At 39.2% G+C, this 15365-nt stretch overlaps 1 protein-coding gene across 1 annotated transcript in view; it reads right to left on the bottom strand.

Annotated features, from left to right (window-relative positions):
- The window catches only part of NALCN (sodium leak channel, non-selective), a 288158-nt gene that overhangs the window by 99678 nt on the left and 173115 nt on the right, over positions 1 to 15365 (bottom strand). Inside the window, exon 14 of the mRNA XM_081302231.1 lies at positions 3941 to 4015. Coding sequence (XP_081158357.1) covers positions 3941 to 4015 — 75 coding nt within the window. The remainder of the gene's footprint in view (positions 1 to 3940; positions 4016 to 15365) is intronic.

Below are 15365 nucleotides of genomic sequence, written 5' to 3'. Positions count from 1 at the left end.
GTACTGACGTGGCATGTAGTTAGCATGTGGTCTCCTACTGGGTAAGAGCAGAACACCTTTACACTTTCTCAAGTGTTAAAATGTCCCACTAGCCCCACACCTTCTCATGTGGACCCGGAGAGGCCAGCAGCCCTGGCTGGACCCTGCTGTCTAAAGTGGAAGGAGACTACAGAGGAAAACAGTGGGAAAACACAGGGCGTCACGGGTCCACATAGGGAAGAGACAGTCCCTGCTGTTGATCATGCAGAGCACGGGGGCCCCCAGCGGGAAGGCACCGGGTCCTGTGGCATTCCCGGCTCCGCGTGGCCACACGCCTGCCCTAACCACTGGGTCCATTCACACACCTCCCTGAGCGTCCTCTCTTGAGGGTTTCCAACTTCACTTCTTCTCTTCGGCATTCTCGTTTCCTCTATGTTTACTCTCTGCCATCTTGTCCAGCTTCTGGGTGCTACGGCCTCTCCCAAGCATGGACGCTGCTTTCTCCCCATCTCTCCAGCCCTTGAGGGTCCTCCTCTTCAGCCTCTCTATTTTAGAGGTCACTATCATAGGTTCCCATTCCTCTTGAAAAATATCTATGAACCAACTTCTGTGTTTTACCACAACGGATTAAAAAAACCCACACATTCATAAAGATCTCTGGAGGGCTCACCACTGCTGATTTGCTGCAGGCATATCATGTACCTGTCCAAGAAGGGCCACTGCTCCAAAGTCATAAGGGACAAGGTGCCCTGACCATGAACGGTTCTCATCAGCACTCCACCCCCAGTGCCTCTTACTAGAGCATTGGATTTTTTAAGGGAAACAAAGAACTATTTTGGAGAGTTTTAATGACTTCACTGTTTAATTCACTACCATTCCTCAGAGAACTGGGCCTTACCTCAGTAGCTGCTTGGTGAATATAATGATGACACTGTCATCTAGAGCATCATTATTTATTTAAAAAATTAATAGTTTTATCAGCAAGTGCTTCCACTGCACCTATCACTCATAATATGGCTTTAGCTTGCTTCAACATAGTTTACAGATGATGAACCTAGGCTTTTGGTCCAAATTGCCTAGGTTCAAATCCTAGCTCTGTCATTTGTTAGCTGTGTGACCATGGACACGTTATTTAATTTCTCTGTAACTTATCTTTCTCTGTGACTTATCTGTGACTTATCTTCCTCATCTGTAATACGGATAAAATAATAATACCTGTATTGACTGGTTGTTTTGAACAGTAAGTGGACATAATAAGCACCTGACACTGAGAAAGGATACAGCAAATATTACCATAGCTATATGAACCTATAGATTGGTAAAAAAAGAAAAAAGGATTTTAAAAATTGGAATTTGAATTAGCAAATAGTGGATTTGGAATATGTAGTATTTTCTGGAACTTGAAACATCAGGAAAATAAAATTTTTTTCCCCCCTCACAATCCTTCCATTCCTTTCTCTATCTGGGATAGTAAAAGTAGAGTCTATACATTTAAATCTTGGAGGTTGAACCTGTGTACATGGAAAATTTAATAAACAAACATTTCACACAACATTTTGATTAGAGATTTTTAAGAAGCTTGTAAAAGACTGTAAATATCAGGTATCTGCATGATTGTGAACACAGTGTGAAACTGCAGGTACACATGCTTGTGTGTGGACCCAGAGAGGCCACCGTGTGTGTGTGTGTGTGTGTGTGTGTATGTGTGTGTATTCATGAAATTATTCTACCTCAAAGGCCAAGATCACTGAGAATAAGGTAAACCAGAGACATAAAAATGGCGCAATTGTCAACACCAATGAAAATACAAAAATTTCTTATGCAAAATGGAAGACAGCGAACCAGGAATGTTTTAGTTTAGAATAATAATATTTAAAATAATAATAGCTCCAAGTATGAAATTCAGTGATTTTTGGGTATGAGATCAGTAGAAGAATTTAATAGATTTGTAGTCTCAATCCAATCAGGAATAAAGAGCAATGTGAAAAGTACTAGTGAAATGGAATTGCTGCTTTATGGTTAGAGTTTTCAGTGCCCAAATATTTTTCCTTATTCAAAGAAAACACTCCAAAATGTGGGCTAGCACAATTGGATAACCAGTTCTGACATACAGAATTTCCAGAAGCACAGACTTCACTAATACAGAGCAAATGTCTAAATAAAAGCCATTTCTACAACTAATGATATATAGTAAAATTGAAGAGCCACGCGTTTATTTAACTTCATAGTTGAGGAAGAAATTCAGATGCCAATTATGGTCCTGAGTTTTTGTTAGTTTTTCCCATGGTGTCAGATAAAAATAAAATGAAATGCCTAAAGTAACGGTTGGATATATAAATGCCAAAAACAAAAAGTAAAAAATTTAAAGAGGCTATGCATATATGGGTACAAAAATAACTTAAAATACCAAAAACACCAACAGTGCAAAATACTCTGAGATTTGATTTCATAAATTAAAAAAAACCTGCTACATAAAATTTTATTTTATGGCTTTCTAGCAGAAATCCTATTTTAATGTGGGCTGGAATCATGTAGCATTTTACTCAGCCAATGGTTATTTAATATCACATTCAATCTGGCAGTTACAGCAGTTAGAAAAAACAGAATATTTTCATTTTATGTATAGAATACACATTTTAATGTATTATATCAGGGACATTCAAATTTTCTGCATAATAAACATGGCAGATAGGAAAATCCATATCTAATACCGGATTTGAAAAGCATGGTCTGAAGTATTTCTACAGCTGCAGATTTTTATTGGTCATGTCAAATTATATGGTTGATGAATTTCAATTTTGTACTGACACATTGCATATTTTTCCACAACTAGAATCCACATAAAACTTTTGTGTCAATGGCATGCAAGAGCTTCCCAATCTTATTTGAAGAACCTATCACTGCCGCCACAAAGAGAAAAGATCTGGAGAAGTCATCTATGAGTGTCTTCTGCACAGCTCCAGGACAGGGAAGAACTTAGGACCTTGTTCAGTATGCTCATGGTGGGAATGTTCCTATCAGATTCTCATTCCTTATTGATACCCTTGGTTAAAAGCAGTGGTTTTGGAGGTAAGAGTAATATAATAAAATGCCTAAAGTGACCATTAGATATATTTCCAAAAAAGCTTACTTTTTTTCCCTGCTGTGTTAAAAATAGACAACTTCTGAAAATTCTGAATGTACAGGGCCTTCATATAATTCCAACAGGATTGTTTTAGAGCTGTGTTTTTGCTGTTAACATCTCAACTATTCTTGCGTGTTGGTGATACAAGAAAGTCTTCTGAGAGCCCACTCTCTCACCAGCTAACCACCAAGACCCCTATGCTCCATGCAACAGAAACTGTGGGAATAGCTGGCCACCCTACCATCTTTCTGCCATTGTAACATAACTCCCACACATTCCCATGTCCATTTATAGGGTACAACTCTCACTGCCATGACACACAGTCTGTTTTCATACACAAGTGGGCACATATCTGATCATTTATTCTTTTAAATTTCTTCCAATCCCTATGGGCTTGTAGACCAAATTCTCTTTTAGTGCCTAGAGGTCAGATAAATTGAGGTTTCATATTTTATGATGGAATGATGATCAAAAGTATTACATAGAGTTAGGAGAACTGGCAACCTGGCCCTGTGGCATTTGATTTCCAGACAACCTTCATTCAATGACAGAGGGAGAATGGTCTTCAAATCCAACTTATTAAACTAGACCTATCTTATTTTTTTAACTCAAAAGTAATAATCTAAAATTATTCCTAAGATATTTATAAAGTCATAGAAATCTCCCATGTTGTTATTAAAGTTAAACTTAAAAGGACATTTTTCCAACTCAGACTGTCTTAACTTATTAAATTCTAATATTTTTTGCTTTGAAGCTCAAACTTTTAATATCACTGCAAGCACACATTTTGCCCTTATTTTTCAAATGCAGATTTTAAAGTCCCCCTCCATTACTTACTTGTTTAAGCTTCTTTAGATCTTCATCAAGTTCTAAGTTGTCCAAAATAACAGCAACAAACAAACTCAGGAGGATCTATAAAATGGTTAAATAACAATGAAAAAACCCACTTGCCAAAAGTAACAAAATATTATATAATATAGAATATCTACCTAAAATACATCATATATAGAATTCATTCAGTGAAAAATAAGCATGCAGTTGAGAATCATTACATAGGTATTTTAAGGCATTTGTCACAAAGACATAAAAGGAAATGCATATGTTAGCTGAAATAAACAATATAAAATATTGAATTTTTTATGAAGACAATTTTAAAAGAATTAAAAATTTTTCTCATTCAATAGTCACACCTCTAGGACTCTATGCAGAGAAAGTAATTTTAAGTACGGTGGAAAGCTTGATCGGCAAAAGTGTGTATAGGAGAGTTGTTTGTAATAATGAAGTGCTGGAAATAACACCCAGCCTTGTAGCCATCGCTAGGAGAGTCCCAAGGATCTATAAAATTCACCTCGTGTAGATAATCCCACTGCAGCAGCTCATCTCCAAGATGGGCACCCGCAGCCCTTCCCAGCCTCTGCTCTTGTCGCCCTTGTGTGGTCCCCTCCTACACTGCACAACCAGGAGGGTGTGGAGAAGATAGCATGCAATGTGTGAGGTGAAGCACGAAAAGCCACTGTGTCTTCACCGGACTCTCTCTTAGATCACCATTCTGGTGGAAGCCAGGTGCCATGTTGTGAGGACCCTCCAGCAGCCCTATGAAGAGACCACGGGGTAATAAACTGAGGCTCCTGGCCTCAGCAAGGAACTGAGACCTCTCCAATAGACTGGTAGGTGACCCATCTTGGAAGTAGATGCTCCAGCCCCAGGAAAGCCTTCAAGGTGACTGCAGCCCCATCCAACTATGACCTCATGAGACCCGGAACTCGAGACACCAAGCTAAGCCTGTCCCAGGTGGCAGAAACTGAGGGAATAAAGGTTTATTTGCTAAGAAGCTTCTAAGATACAGGGGATTTGTTTCAAAGCAATAGATAACTAATGCAACTTCTAAATTTTTACAATGTTGGAAAACACATTACAATGTTAAATTAAGAGTATATATGGCGGAAATTCAACTATGTATAAAAAGGAATAACAGACACAATACTGGAAGGCAGTTACTCTAGAAATGCAAATAGCACGTACTTTTGTGTAGTGAATAAAATTTCCCCCCTTTTTTTGTATTTCATGAAATTTCCCTCTCCTAACAAATGATTCTCATTTATTAGTAGTAGACAGTTGAGCATGTAGGTAAGAAAGTTGAGGCAATATCTTGACTTTAAAGTATCAGAGATGATTAGGCAGAAGTCAATGATGAGCTCTTCTCTGAGTTTAGTGGAGTGTACTACCAGGGGAAAAGGCCCTAAGCATCATAAATTGTGGTAGACTATGCTTGGCTGGGGAAAAGTGCCAGCATTCTTCTTCTTAATAGCCATGTCCTTTGGGATCCTTCCAAAATGTGAAGAAGAACCAGAATGGTCCATTGGTGGCTTCTTCTGTCACCAGGTCTGCCACACCACTGGCTTATTCTGAAGCAGGCTTTATTCTAAACTGGATATTCACACTTCACTCCAAGTTTTGCCTCTTTCCCACAATCTCGGTGATAAAAATCATGTCAGACCCAGCTATTGCCCTTCTCGGACTATTTCCTGAAAACCTTAAAAGAGCACACTACAGGGATACTGCCACAGCGATGTTCATAGCAGCACAATTCACAATTGCTAGACTGTGGAATCAACCCAGATGCCCTTCAATAGATGAATGGATAAAAAAAATGTGGCATTTATACACCATGGAGTATTACGCAGCACTAAAAAATGACAAAATCATGGAATTTGCAGGGAAATGGATGGCACTAGAGCAGATTATGCTTAGTGAAGCTAGCCAATCCCTAAAAAACAAATACCAAATGTCTTCTTTGATATAATGAGAGCAACTAAGAACAGAACAGGGAGGAAGAGCAGGAAGAAAAGATTAACATTAAACAGAGACATGAGGCGGGAGGGAAAGGGAGAAAAAAAGGGAAATCACATGGAAATGGAGGGAGACCCTCATTGTTATACAAAATTACATATAAGAGGTTATGAGGGGAATGGGATAATAAACATGGAGGGAAATGAATTACAGTAGATGGGGTAGAGAGAGAAGATGGGAGGGGAGGGGAGGGGGGATAGTAGAGGATAGGAAAGGTAGCAGAATACAACAGTCACTAATATGGCAGTATGTAAAAATGTGATGTGTAACCGATGTGATTCTGCAATCTGTATTTGGGGTAAAAATGGGAGTTCATAACCCACTTGATTCTAATGTATGAAATATGATTTGTCAAGAGCTTTGTAATGTTGTGAACAACCAATAAAAAAAAATAAAAAATAAAAAAAAATTCAAAAAAAAAATAAAAATCATGTCAGAGGTGGAACCCACTTTTCCCTGCATCCTCACCCCCATTTCTGAGGTGCCCACTTGCAGTCTCCCCACATAGAGGCTATCTTATATCACCCACTTCTGCCACCCTCTGACCCTTGAGCAGGGCCTGGATTGCTCTGTGTCCTAATTTAACTGGGTTTCTCTCTCTCTCTCCAGGAAAAGTGCAAACACACGTCAAAAAGAAAAACAAAAATGCTAAATAGGGGAAAAAAGGAAGACTATTTCTCTTCCTTTAGAAAAGTTTTAATTGTGCATTTTTTCCCTTTGAGATATATGTGAATCTTCCTAAAATCTAAATGAGCCACTCACTGGATTGTAATCCAGGAATGGTTTTCTTAAGGACTGGGGCTCTCTCTTTGACAGATGAATAAAATCAGGAGGGATAGTGCCCCAAGTCCCTTTCTCGTGGGAGGGTTGGAGTGGAACCCCGGCACCTGGTGGCCAAGCTGTAACACTACCTACTTGTCACTGATTTTCCCTTGGTGTAGGCAGTCAACTCCCACAGATGGCCACTGCAGTCCCCAGGTAAATCAGGATGAATTATATTTAACAAATGGTACTGTTGAGTTTTCTTACTTGAGGACTAGCTATTTTCACCTCAAGAACACGCATGTAATTTGGCGGTACAAAAGGGTGGCATTTCTTCCAACCTTGTCACCTCCAGCAGGTGGCTGGTTATGCCCATTGCCATCTGGCTTGATGCTTATTCAATATGAAATTTTCTTCCTTTTCTACTCTTATGGAGAGGTTTTCTGGGTTGGCAGGAGATTTTGCTTTTAATTATTTCCCCAACACTGGACAGATGCTGGGCTACTAAAGGACAGTGAGGTCATGTCATCCGATTAACAACAAACGTACTCTGATGGATTCCATGCCTGTGTTGGGCCCTTTCCGGTCAGGAACACAAAGCGACACTGCACCCTCGGCTGTGGAGTTCATGATTAAATTGAGGGGCACACTCAGCAGCCTAGCGAGGAGGGTACTGAGGCTGGGGTCAGAGACCTTGGTTAACAGTTACCAGCTGCATGACAATAACCAGCCAATGAAGAGTTCCGATGCCCTCATTTATAAAATATTATGGATGTGATAATAATAGCTCAACCAATTGTAACTATCATTTTTCATTAAATCCTCTTTCAAAAACCTGATGGGTAGGATAATCTTCATAAAAGAGACATCAATTTTTGTATGTGAAAATGATTTTCTTGATTATGCTATACATGTTTAATTTAGTTTATTCCTCCATTTCTTATGATGACTGAAGGTATAATATTGCTATATGAATTCAACTTAGTTTTCTAGATCTCAATAACAGTTCAAACAATGTTCCTGTTCCTTTTCTTCAGGGGTGATCCAATCAAGGATGTTCACATCTTAGGGCATCTGGTCCACTCTGAGCTGAGTCCCCACCCACAGGATGAGGATGAGGATGCTTGTTTCCAGGGCTCTAGGCTTCCATCTGCCAGAGTGGCCACCACCTCAGTTCTGGAAAGCTCAGCAATATTCCCAGCAATATTCCATGTGAGTTTCTCAGAGCTACTGAAATGAAATGCATACGCTTGGTGGCTTAAATTAAGACATTTATTCTATCGTAGTTCCGGAGGGTGGAAGTCCCAAATCAAGGTGTGCACAGGATCTACCCTCCCTCCAGAGACTCCAGGGGAGAATCCTTTCTTGCCACTCTCAGCTGCTGGTGGCCCCAGGCATTCCCTGGCTTGTCACTAGTTAACCAGCCTCTGAATCCATCTTCACAAAGCCTTCTTTTCTTCCTTCCTGTGTCTTGTCTTGGATCTCTTCCAAGAACTGTTATCATGTGGAAATGAAGTATCCCCTGAAAAGATCTTATGTTGGTAACATCATCTCCAATGTATCAATGTTCAGAGATGAAATGATCATGGCAGCTGTAACCTTGCCAGCTAATTCATTTAATTGATTAATAATTTGATGGACTACTGGGTGGTAACTCTAGGCAGGTGGGGTGTGGTTGGAGAAAGTATGTCACTGGGGGCAGGTACATGGCTGATATCTGTTCCTGGCCCCTTTCCCTCTCCATCTCTGCTTCCCAGCGGCCATGAATGGAACTTTCCAACATGCCTTTCCACCATGATGGTCTCCCTCACCTGAGGCCCAGAGCAATGGAGTCAGCTGAACATGGATTGAACCTCTGAAATCATGAGCCCAAATAAATACTTCCTCCTCTATGGGGTTTTTGACAGGTCTTTTGTTCACAGCAAAGAAATACTAGCACAAGAACATTTTTTCATTGGCTTCAGAACCCATCCAGATAATCCGGGATGATCTCATCCCAAGATCCTTAATTTAATTACAACCGCAAAAGCCTGTTTTCCAGTAAGACCACACTCACAGGTTCCAGAGGTTATGGCACAGACAGGTCTTTTGAGTTCTCCATTCAACTCACTCTGCTCTCTGTGGTCTTTGCCTTGGGCTTTTGTTTCAACATAAGCTATACCAGCCCTCCGTGCTCAGAAAAGTTTGGAGGTTTTGCCGTTAAACATGGAACTAAGGGAGACTTGCTTTTCAGAGAGCTTTCTGGACCTCTCTCTATCCAGACTCCTCATGTAGCTACCCAACTGTGCCAGGTTGTTCCTGGTCCTATTTCCCCTGAAAGTCCAGACAAAAAGTGGGCTCAGGTCTTGCCCATTGGAACCCGCCTAGCTGGAAGTCTACACTGCTATTGCTCCTGGGTATAGGGCACCACCCTTGATCATACCCCCTTTATACCCGATTCGGGAAAACATTCCTATTTCCTCTCAAAATGCTGATATCTGAAGGAAAACTTGAGCAGAGGTGGGGAGGGAAAGGAAGCCTATTCAAGTTATCACAAACTAATTTCTGTATGCTCTGAGCATTTAGATTTCTGAGTGCCCTGTAGGTGCATGGGACATCTTATTTAAGAATGTGAAACGCGGATAGACACCGAGGTTGCACTATAAAGGAATCGATGTACCCAGGAGAAGACTGTGATAAAAGCAGGGAGCTGGAGAGCATGTGGCTGGCTCACTCCCCTCCCAGGGAGGATGTTGGGCAAGCTGAGAGGTGGGTCAGGCAGCAGTTCCCTGAGCACCACAGACAGAGGTCGGGAAACACGAGAGGGCGGTTATGATAGTCGAATATGATGAATTCAGTTTCTCCTCTGTTAAGTGTTTCCTTTTACAAATTCTGTTTTTTTTTCTGTTAATGCCCTTTCAACCTGGCTCTTTGAAATTGTAACTAAAAAGTGTGAAATACAGTTTGACAAAAAGTGATTAGATGCAGAATGCTTCTTTCCTGTTCTAAAAATTAATTCTTCTCCGAGCAAAGAGAAAAAAGCCACCCTCAGGTCACCGCAGAGCAGAGGCAGACTTGGGATGGTCACTGCTGGGTCTCCTTGTCATGGCATATGTGATTTTTGTGGTAGATGGGAGAAGGCAAGACTCATGCAGGAAAAGATTTGGCTTTCCTAGGGAAAGCTTATAGGACTTTGCAATAGGAGCACCAAACTCACAGGATGGAGAAGAGTCAGTTGTGGGGAGGTCATTGGTAACAAATTTAAGGCTAATATAAGAGAAAGCTTAAAGTTTGCACTAAGCTGGTGTTAACCTTGATTTCATTCCATAGAGATCTTTGAATGTTTAAACTTTGTTGTTCCATTAACATGATATATTAAAGCAAAATGAGAAACTAGTTTAAAACAGAAATGAGTTTTCTCCTGAACCTGTTTGGACGTGGATTTTTGGCTTATCTTTGTCTCCTTGTCCCTTTATAGGACAGTTTGACACCCAGAGTGAAAGATGAACAAAGATGGAGCTAGTCTCTCTGGAAGAGAAATGGAAGATCCAGGAGAGCATGGGGAATTGGCAGCTGATTGCCAGAAGGTGAGAATTACTTCGTAGTTCTTTTCTGAAACTCTAAGAAGGTGACAATAACCACTGTGATCAAGAAATAGAACTGAGAGGAGGCTGCCAGCCCAGTTTCCATCATCCTTAATTTACCTTGTCTCGATGCATTATTTTCTTACACACCTAGGGAGGAATTTGTGTGGGGGAGCAGGCTGGCCTGAGTGCCAGCCACTCACCAACACATGGCACCCAAGTCATGCAAATGAGTGACAAATCATCATTCTGAAAGCAGGAATCATTCCTCAGATCTCTGAGTGTTTTTGTTAGTTCTGATTTTATGGAAGGCTGAGGTAGGGCTCATTAATAATCTGGACCCATGACATCGATGTCTACATCTTACTTCAGTCACTGTCTACCCACTCATGCTGTGCCCAAAGAGTTTCCATCCCATTGTGTGTGGCTTACAGGCTATGTTAAGCTCTCAGCGCTGTGCTGAAGAATTTTACAGGGACTTGCCACATCAAATCACAAGAGCTTCATCATGTACATGAAACACTTTCATATACCACCAGTTCTAAGTTATGCAGGAAACTTCACATATTTTTAATATTTAGATTTATAAAATATTTCCATTTAGAACATAACCCAGCATACTACATCACTATTTGTTTCATAAATTGGGCAATTTCAGTTGAAAAAAGACCTTGCTTCCTCTTGAACTTGGTTAAAATACACATGTACTTTCAACAGAAAGGTGTTTGGTTTGTACATAAATAAACACATAATTCCATTTATTTATTTCATGTATTGTCTACTTGATTATATTAATATTCAACATAGTATCTGTTCTCTGATCTGTTGTGGAATATTCAACTGATTTAATGTATCCATATTTTATGATCAATATCGATACATTATGAAGCAGTAATTTCAATGAGAAAAGTGGAGAATAACAAAATAAATACTTCGGGTATCTAATTGTTCAATTGCCTCAGATTATAATGCTCATTCCTAGGGTATTTTCAGCATTGACAACGCCTTTGGTGTGGAAAATGGCACTTATCAGCCTCCCAAAGCCCAGGAAATCCCTTAGGATATTTATGAATGATATAAAGACATGCTAGTGGAATTGTGAACTTCCTGCTTAATGGATTTCCAAAGCAAATTTCCAGGTTCCAAAGGCTCCTCTCACAGTGGTTGGCCATCATCTGACTCTCTTTCTCTCAGGCCTTCTTCCACTTCTTACACCGTCCTAAGAAAGCTCAGATTCACCTCTGCTAAGGGTTGGAGAAGCACTTGCTGTTTAAGTTTTACACATTTAACTGCATATAGTTAAACTTGTTTTTCTTCCATTTATCAACAATAAATTTCAGTAAAATTCAGCAAATGACTAAAATAATTGTGTTTACAAGTATAATTATTTCCTCAATGGCTCTGTCCAACTCTCTGGACACTAAGACACACTTTGGGGTTTGCAGGATTCAGGCTACTGAAACTTATGGTATCTTCTTGCTAGAGGGCAGCCTTATCATTTAGAATGGTTTTCCTCCAGTAGGACTTCCATCGCTGTAACGATATGTACTATTTCACTTTCTCTTTAACTTTGCATATAGTCATGACCTCACTTATATATATCTTTCCATTTTCATTTATTCTCCTAAAGTTTACTTTTTAATTTTCTTTTCCTTTTATATTGCTTTGAGGTGGCCCTTTAGCTGAAGTGTCACCTTTAATCTTCTTCCTTTCTCTACTGTAAAATTTATAGGTAATTTCTATTTTTTTTTTTTTTTACTATTTTCAAGTATACAATGAAGCACAGCAGGGATCTGATCAATGCCTACAACCTTGTGGTTTTTTTTCTCTTTTTACTATTTATAATCACACTATCCAAAGCTGTCTTGCAGCCTGAAGTATGAAACAATTTCACTTTTTATATGGGTCAACAAAAAGTCAAATGTAATCAGAGCGGTGTAAAATGGGATGCGTTCAACACAGATGCACTATTAAATGAATTCTAAGAAATCAAGTTATTTAATTTACACTTCTGAATGCACATTTCTGTCAGCAAAATATGACTATTCTCAGCAAGCTGCTGCAACCAAGGCAGAATCAAGAGATTGCTGTGTTAATTTCAGCACTTCAAAGGTAACAAAGAGAACATCCACAATGAGTGCCTAATTACATTCTCCCTCCCTTCAGCATTCACATCACAGGGCTTTCCTCGGAGACAATAATAAAAGGAAAAACACTGACGGGAAAACAGGGTCTTTCAACTGGTTAAATCTTCCATAGTCCTTATCCCCAAATCACTGACTAAAGTAGGGGGAGAATGAATTCGACCAGCACAGGGCAAACCACAATCAGAACAGAAACAGAACATATACCTGACAGAAGAGAGAGAGGTTTTAAAGGAACAATAGATAATGATTATGAATATGCATTTGCTATATGCTTAAGTTTGATTTTCATTGTGAGCTGACAAATTGGAGCCCCAGGAGCGACAAAATGGCCTGCTGGTTTTTATTGCAGAACAAGATGCAGCCAAACATTTTATCCCCCTGCTGCCTGGCACGTGTCTGTCCTGAGAAGACTACATCAGGAACAAGCCAGCCTGGGTGGCACAGCTGCTCAGCATGACAAAAGACAAACAGGAGCGTGGATATTGTACCCATTTTGGTTAACAAGCTTTTAATATTTTACAAAAAGAAACATAAATTGAACAAAAATGCTCACTTCAAGGTGAGTTCAAGACTACAGGAAGGTTCATGGAAAAAACATTTTAACTTGTAACACTTCAGTTTCTAAGGACATGTGATATGTATATAACACAAGCCTGTCCCTTGCACACATACGTATATATTGGTCTATAAACCCCCTCCAGATGTTTTACTGCCCACATTTTAGATCTCTCACATCTGGTGGATATGGAACAACTGGCAAGTGAATGTCTATTATCTGGGCATTGATCACACAGCAAATAACATGTCTCTTTTATCATCTGCACCACTAGCTGTATATGACAGGCCTTCATTTCGTTGGTTGGTTTATGTTTACTTGTACCAAATCCTGACTGGCTTCAGGCTCTAAGGAGATGTGGATTAAGCTCTTTCCCACTTTGATGAGGGTGGGTAGCCCCATACATTGTAGTAGAGATTCAGTAAATTTGTACTGAATCAATTGTAACTAACCTGATAGAGGCCATTCCAGCAACTGTCAGTCTACAGCAGGTACACAGGGCAAAAAAAAAAAAAAAAAAAAAAAAACAACTGCTGATTGTGTTTTAAGCAAAATCTCAATGGAATGGGAAAGTGTTTTTTTTTTTTTTTTTAAGAATTTAGACTTCTAAGATAGTATAAAAGCGATACTCTGGGATTTAATTGTGACTGCATTTTCTTTCATTCAATCAATTTTCTCTCATTAAAAAATCATTTGTCAATTAAAAATCTAGATAGTTGACCTTCTTTGCTTTAGAATTATAATCAGAAAAATCAAATAAATATCCTAAAGCATTAAAATTCTCACATAAATCTGGTTAGGAAAAATCAATTTTATTTTATTTATCAGTGTATTTCATTAACTTATATCACATATGTATGTATGTGTGTATATATACATATGTAATATATGTGTGCATATATATATATATATATATATATATATATATATATAATCACTCTAGCTAGTGAATTAAAAAATGACAAACGAGGCTTTGAAAAATTATGTATAGCAAATACCTGGGTGAGTCACAAATAGGATGGCCCTTCAGTATGTGAAGAAGTGCTCCCTTAGTTACAGAGATTAAGGATATTAAGGCCAGTGCTCCACTGTTCATTCATCTGAGGATCAAAGTCTTAAAAGCAAACAGTATCAATTATCAGCAAAAATGTAAAAATATAGGCATTCTCAACCACTATGCTTGGAAGGGTAAATTAGTGCAGTTCTTCTGTGAACCGGGGTCCGCAAGTTTGTCTTTAATGGTCCACACAGAACATGCTTTAGGCAGTATCGAGGATATTATGTGAGTACTTACTTTTAAAAATCATTTTAAAAATGTAGAAAGCATTTGTAGCTCACAGGCTGTAGAAATACAGGTGGTGGGCCAGATTTGGTCTCTGGACTTGCAGATTCCTGGGTATAGAGAACTTTGGGCAAGATCCAGGATCCAAGCATTCATTCTACTCCCTGGCACAGATCCCGGAGACTCTCACGTGAGTGGACACAGCATTAAACCACATGGATTTCAGCAATGAAGAGTGAGACTTTGGAAAACAGCTAAAATACCCATCAGGGAAGGAACTGATAAAGAAGTCTGGTGTATTTAATCACTAGACAAGTAGGTGATTGTATCTACTAATGACTGAAATGGCTTCATGCATATTTAGACACAAAGATCTCTAAAGCAATATGCAGTTTAAAAAGAAACTTCAGAATAAATGTAGTTTTTATGCCATCTATTCCGAAAGTCACTGCTACTGATGATTTGTAAGGAGGAAAATATGGCCTAGCTTGTCCTCGGTGTGGAGTAGAGCCTCAGAGAAGCCAACAAGTCTTCAAGATGTGTGGTATGAAATGTATTTAGATGATAACCTTTCATTTAAATCACTACATGTCTTAACATATGCATGTATGTATAGGAAACCTCTGCTTTTCATTGATTTGCACACACACCTTTATGTTTACAGTCAACAATGCTGAACTAGAAAGGAGCCTTGTCTTCACTGGGTACAGCTGAGCTGCTGTTTTCCTTAGTGTTATGCAAAACAGGTTTCCCTACAATTGACAGTATGCTCAATTTAGTGAAATACAATTGAAAAACTGCACGATGGACTCATCACATTAGATTTATCTGAATTGATGCCTAGGAGAAAAAGTGTAAGGAAGGAAGGAAAGAAGGGAGCCAGGGAACTGGTCCAGGAAGGGACATAAATGATAGGTTAAACTGATGAACAATACTTGAATAAATCAAGAACATCTGATCTCTCATTATACAATTTTAACATCTTTCAAGGTATACCTGTAATGCCCATGCCATCGTATTTAAACCAAAAGGAACTTAGTTTTGGTGGTCACTATGATCACTGTCCTGTCAGGGGTATGACGTCCTCAGAAACATGAGGTTA

The sequence above is a fragment of the Spermophilus citellus genome (genome assembly GCF_964194105.1).
Source record: "Spermophilus citellus genome assembly, chromosome: 1".
Taxonomy (NCBI): domain Eukaryota; kingdom Metazoa; phylum Chordata; class Mammalia; order Rodentia; family Sciuridae; genus Spermophilus; species Spermophilus citellus.
The sequence above is the reverse complement of the archived record's forward strand: the minus strand, read 5'-3'. Positions and strand labels throughout refer to the sequence as shown.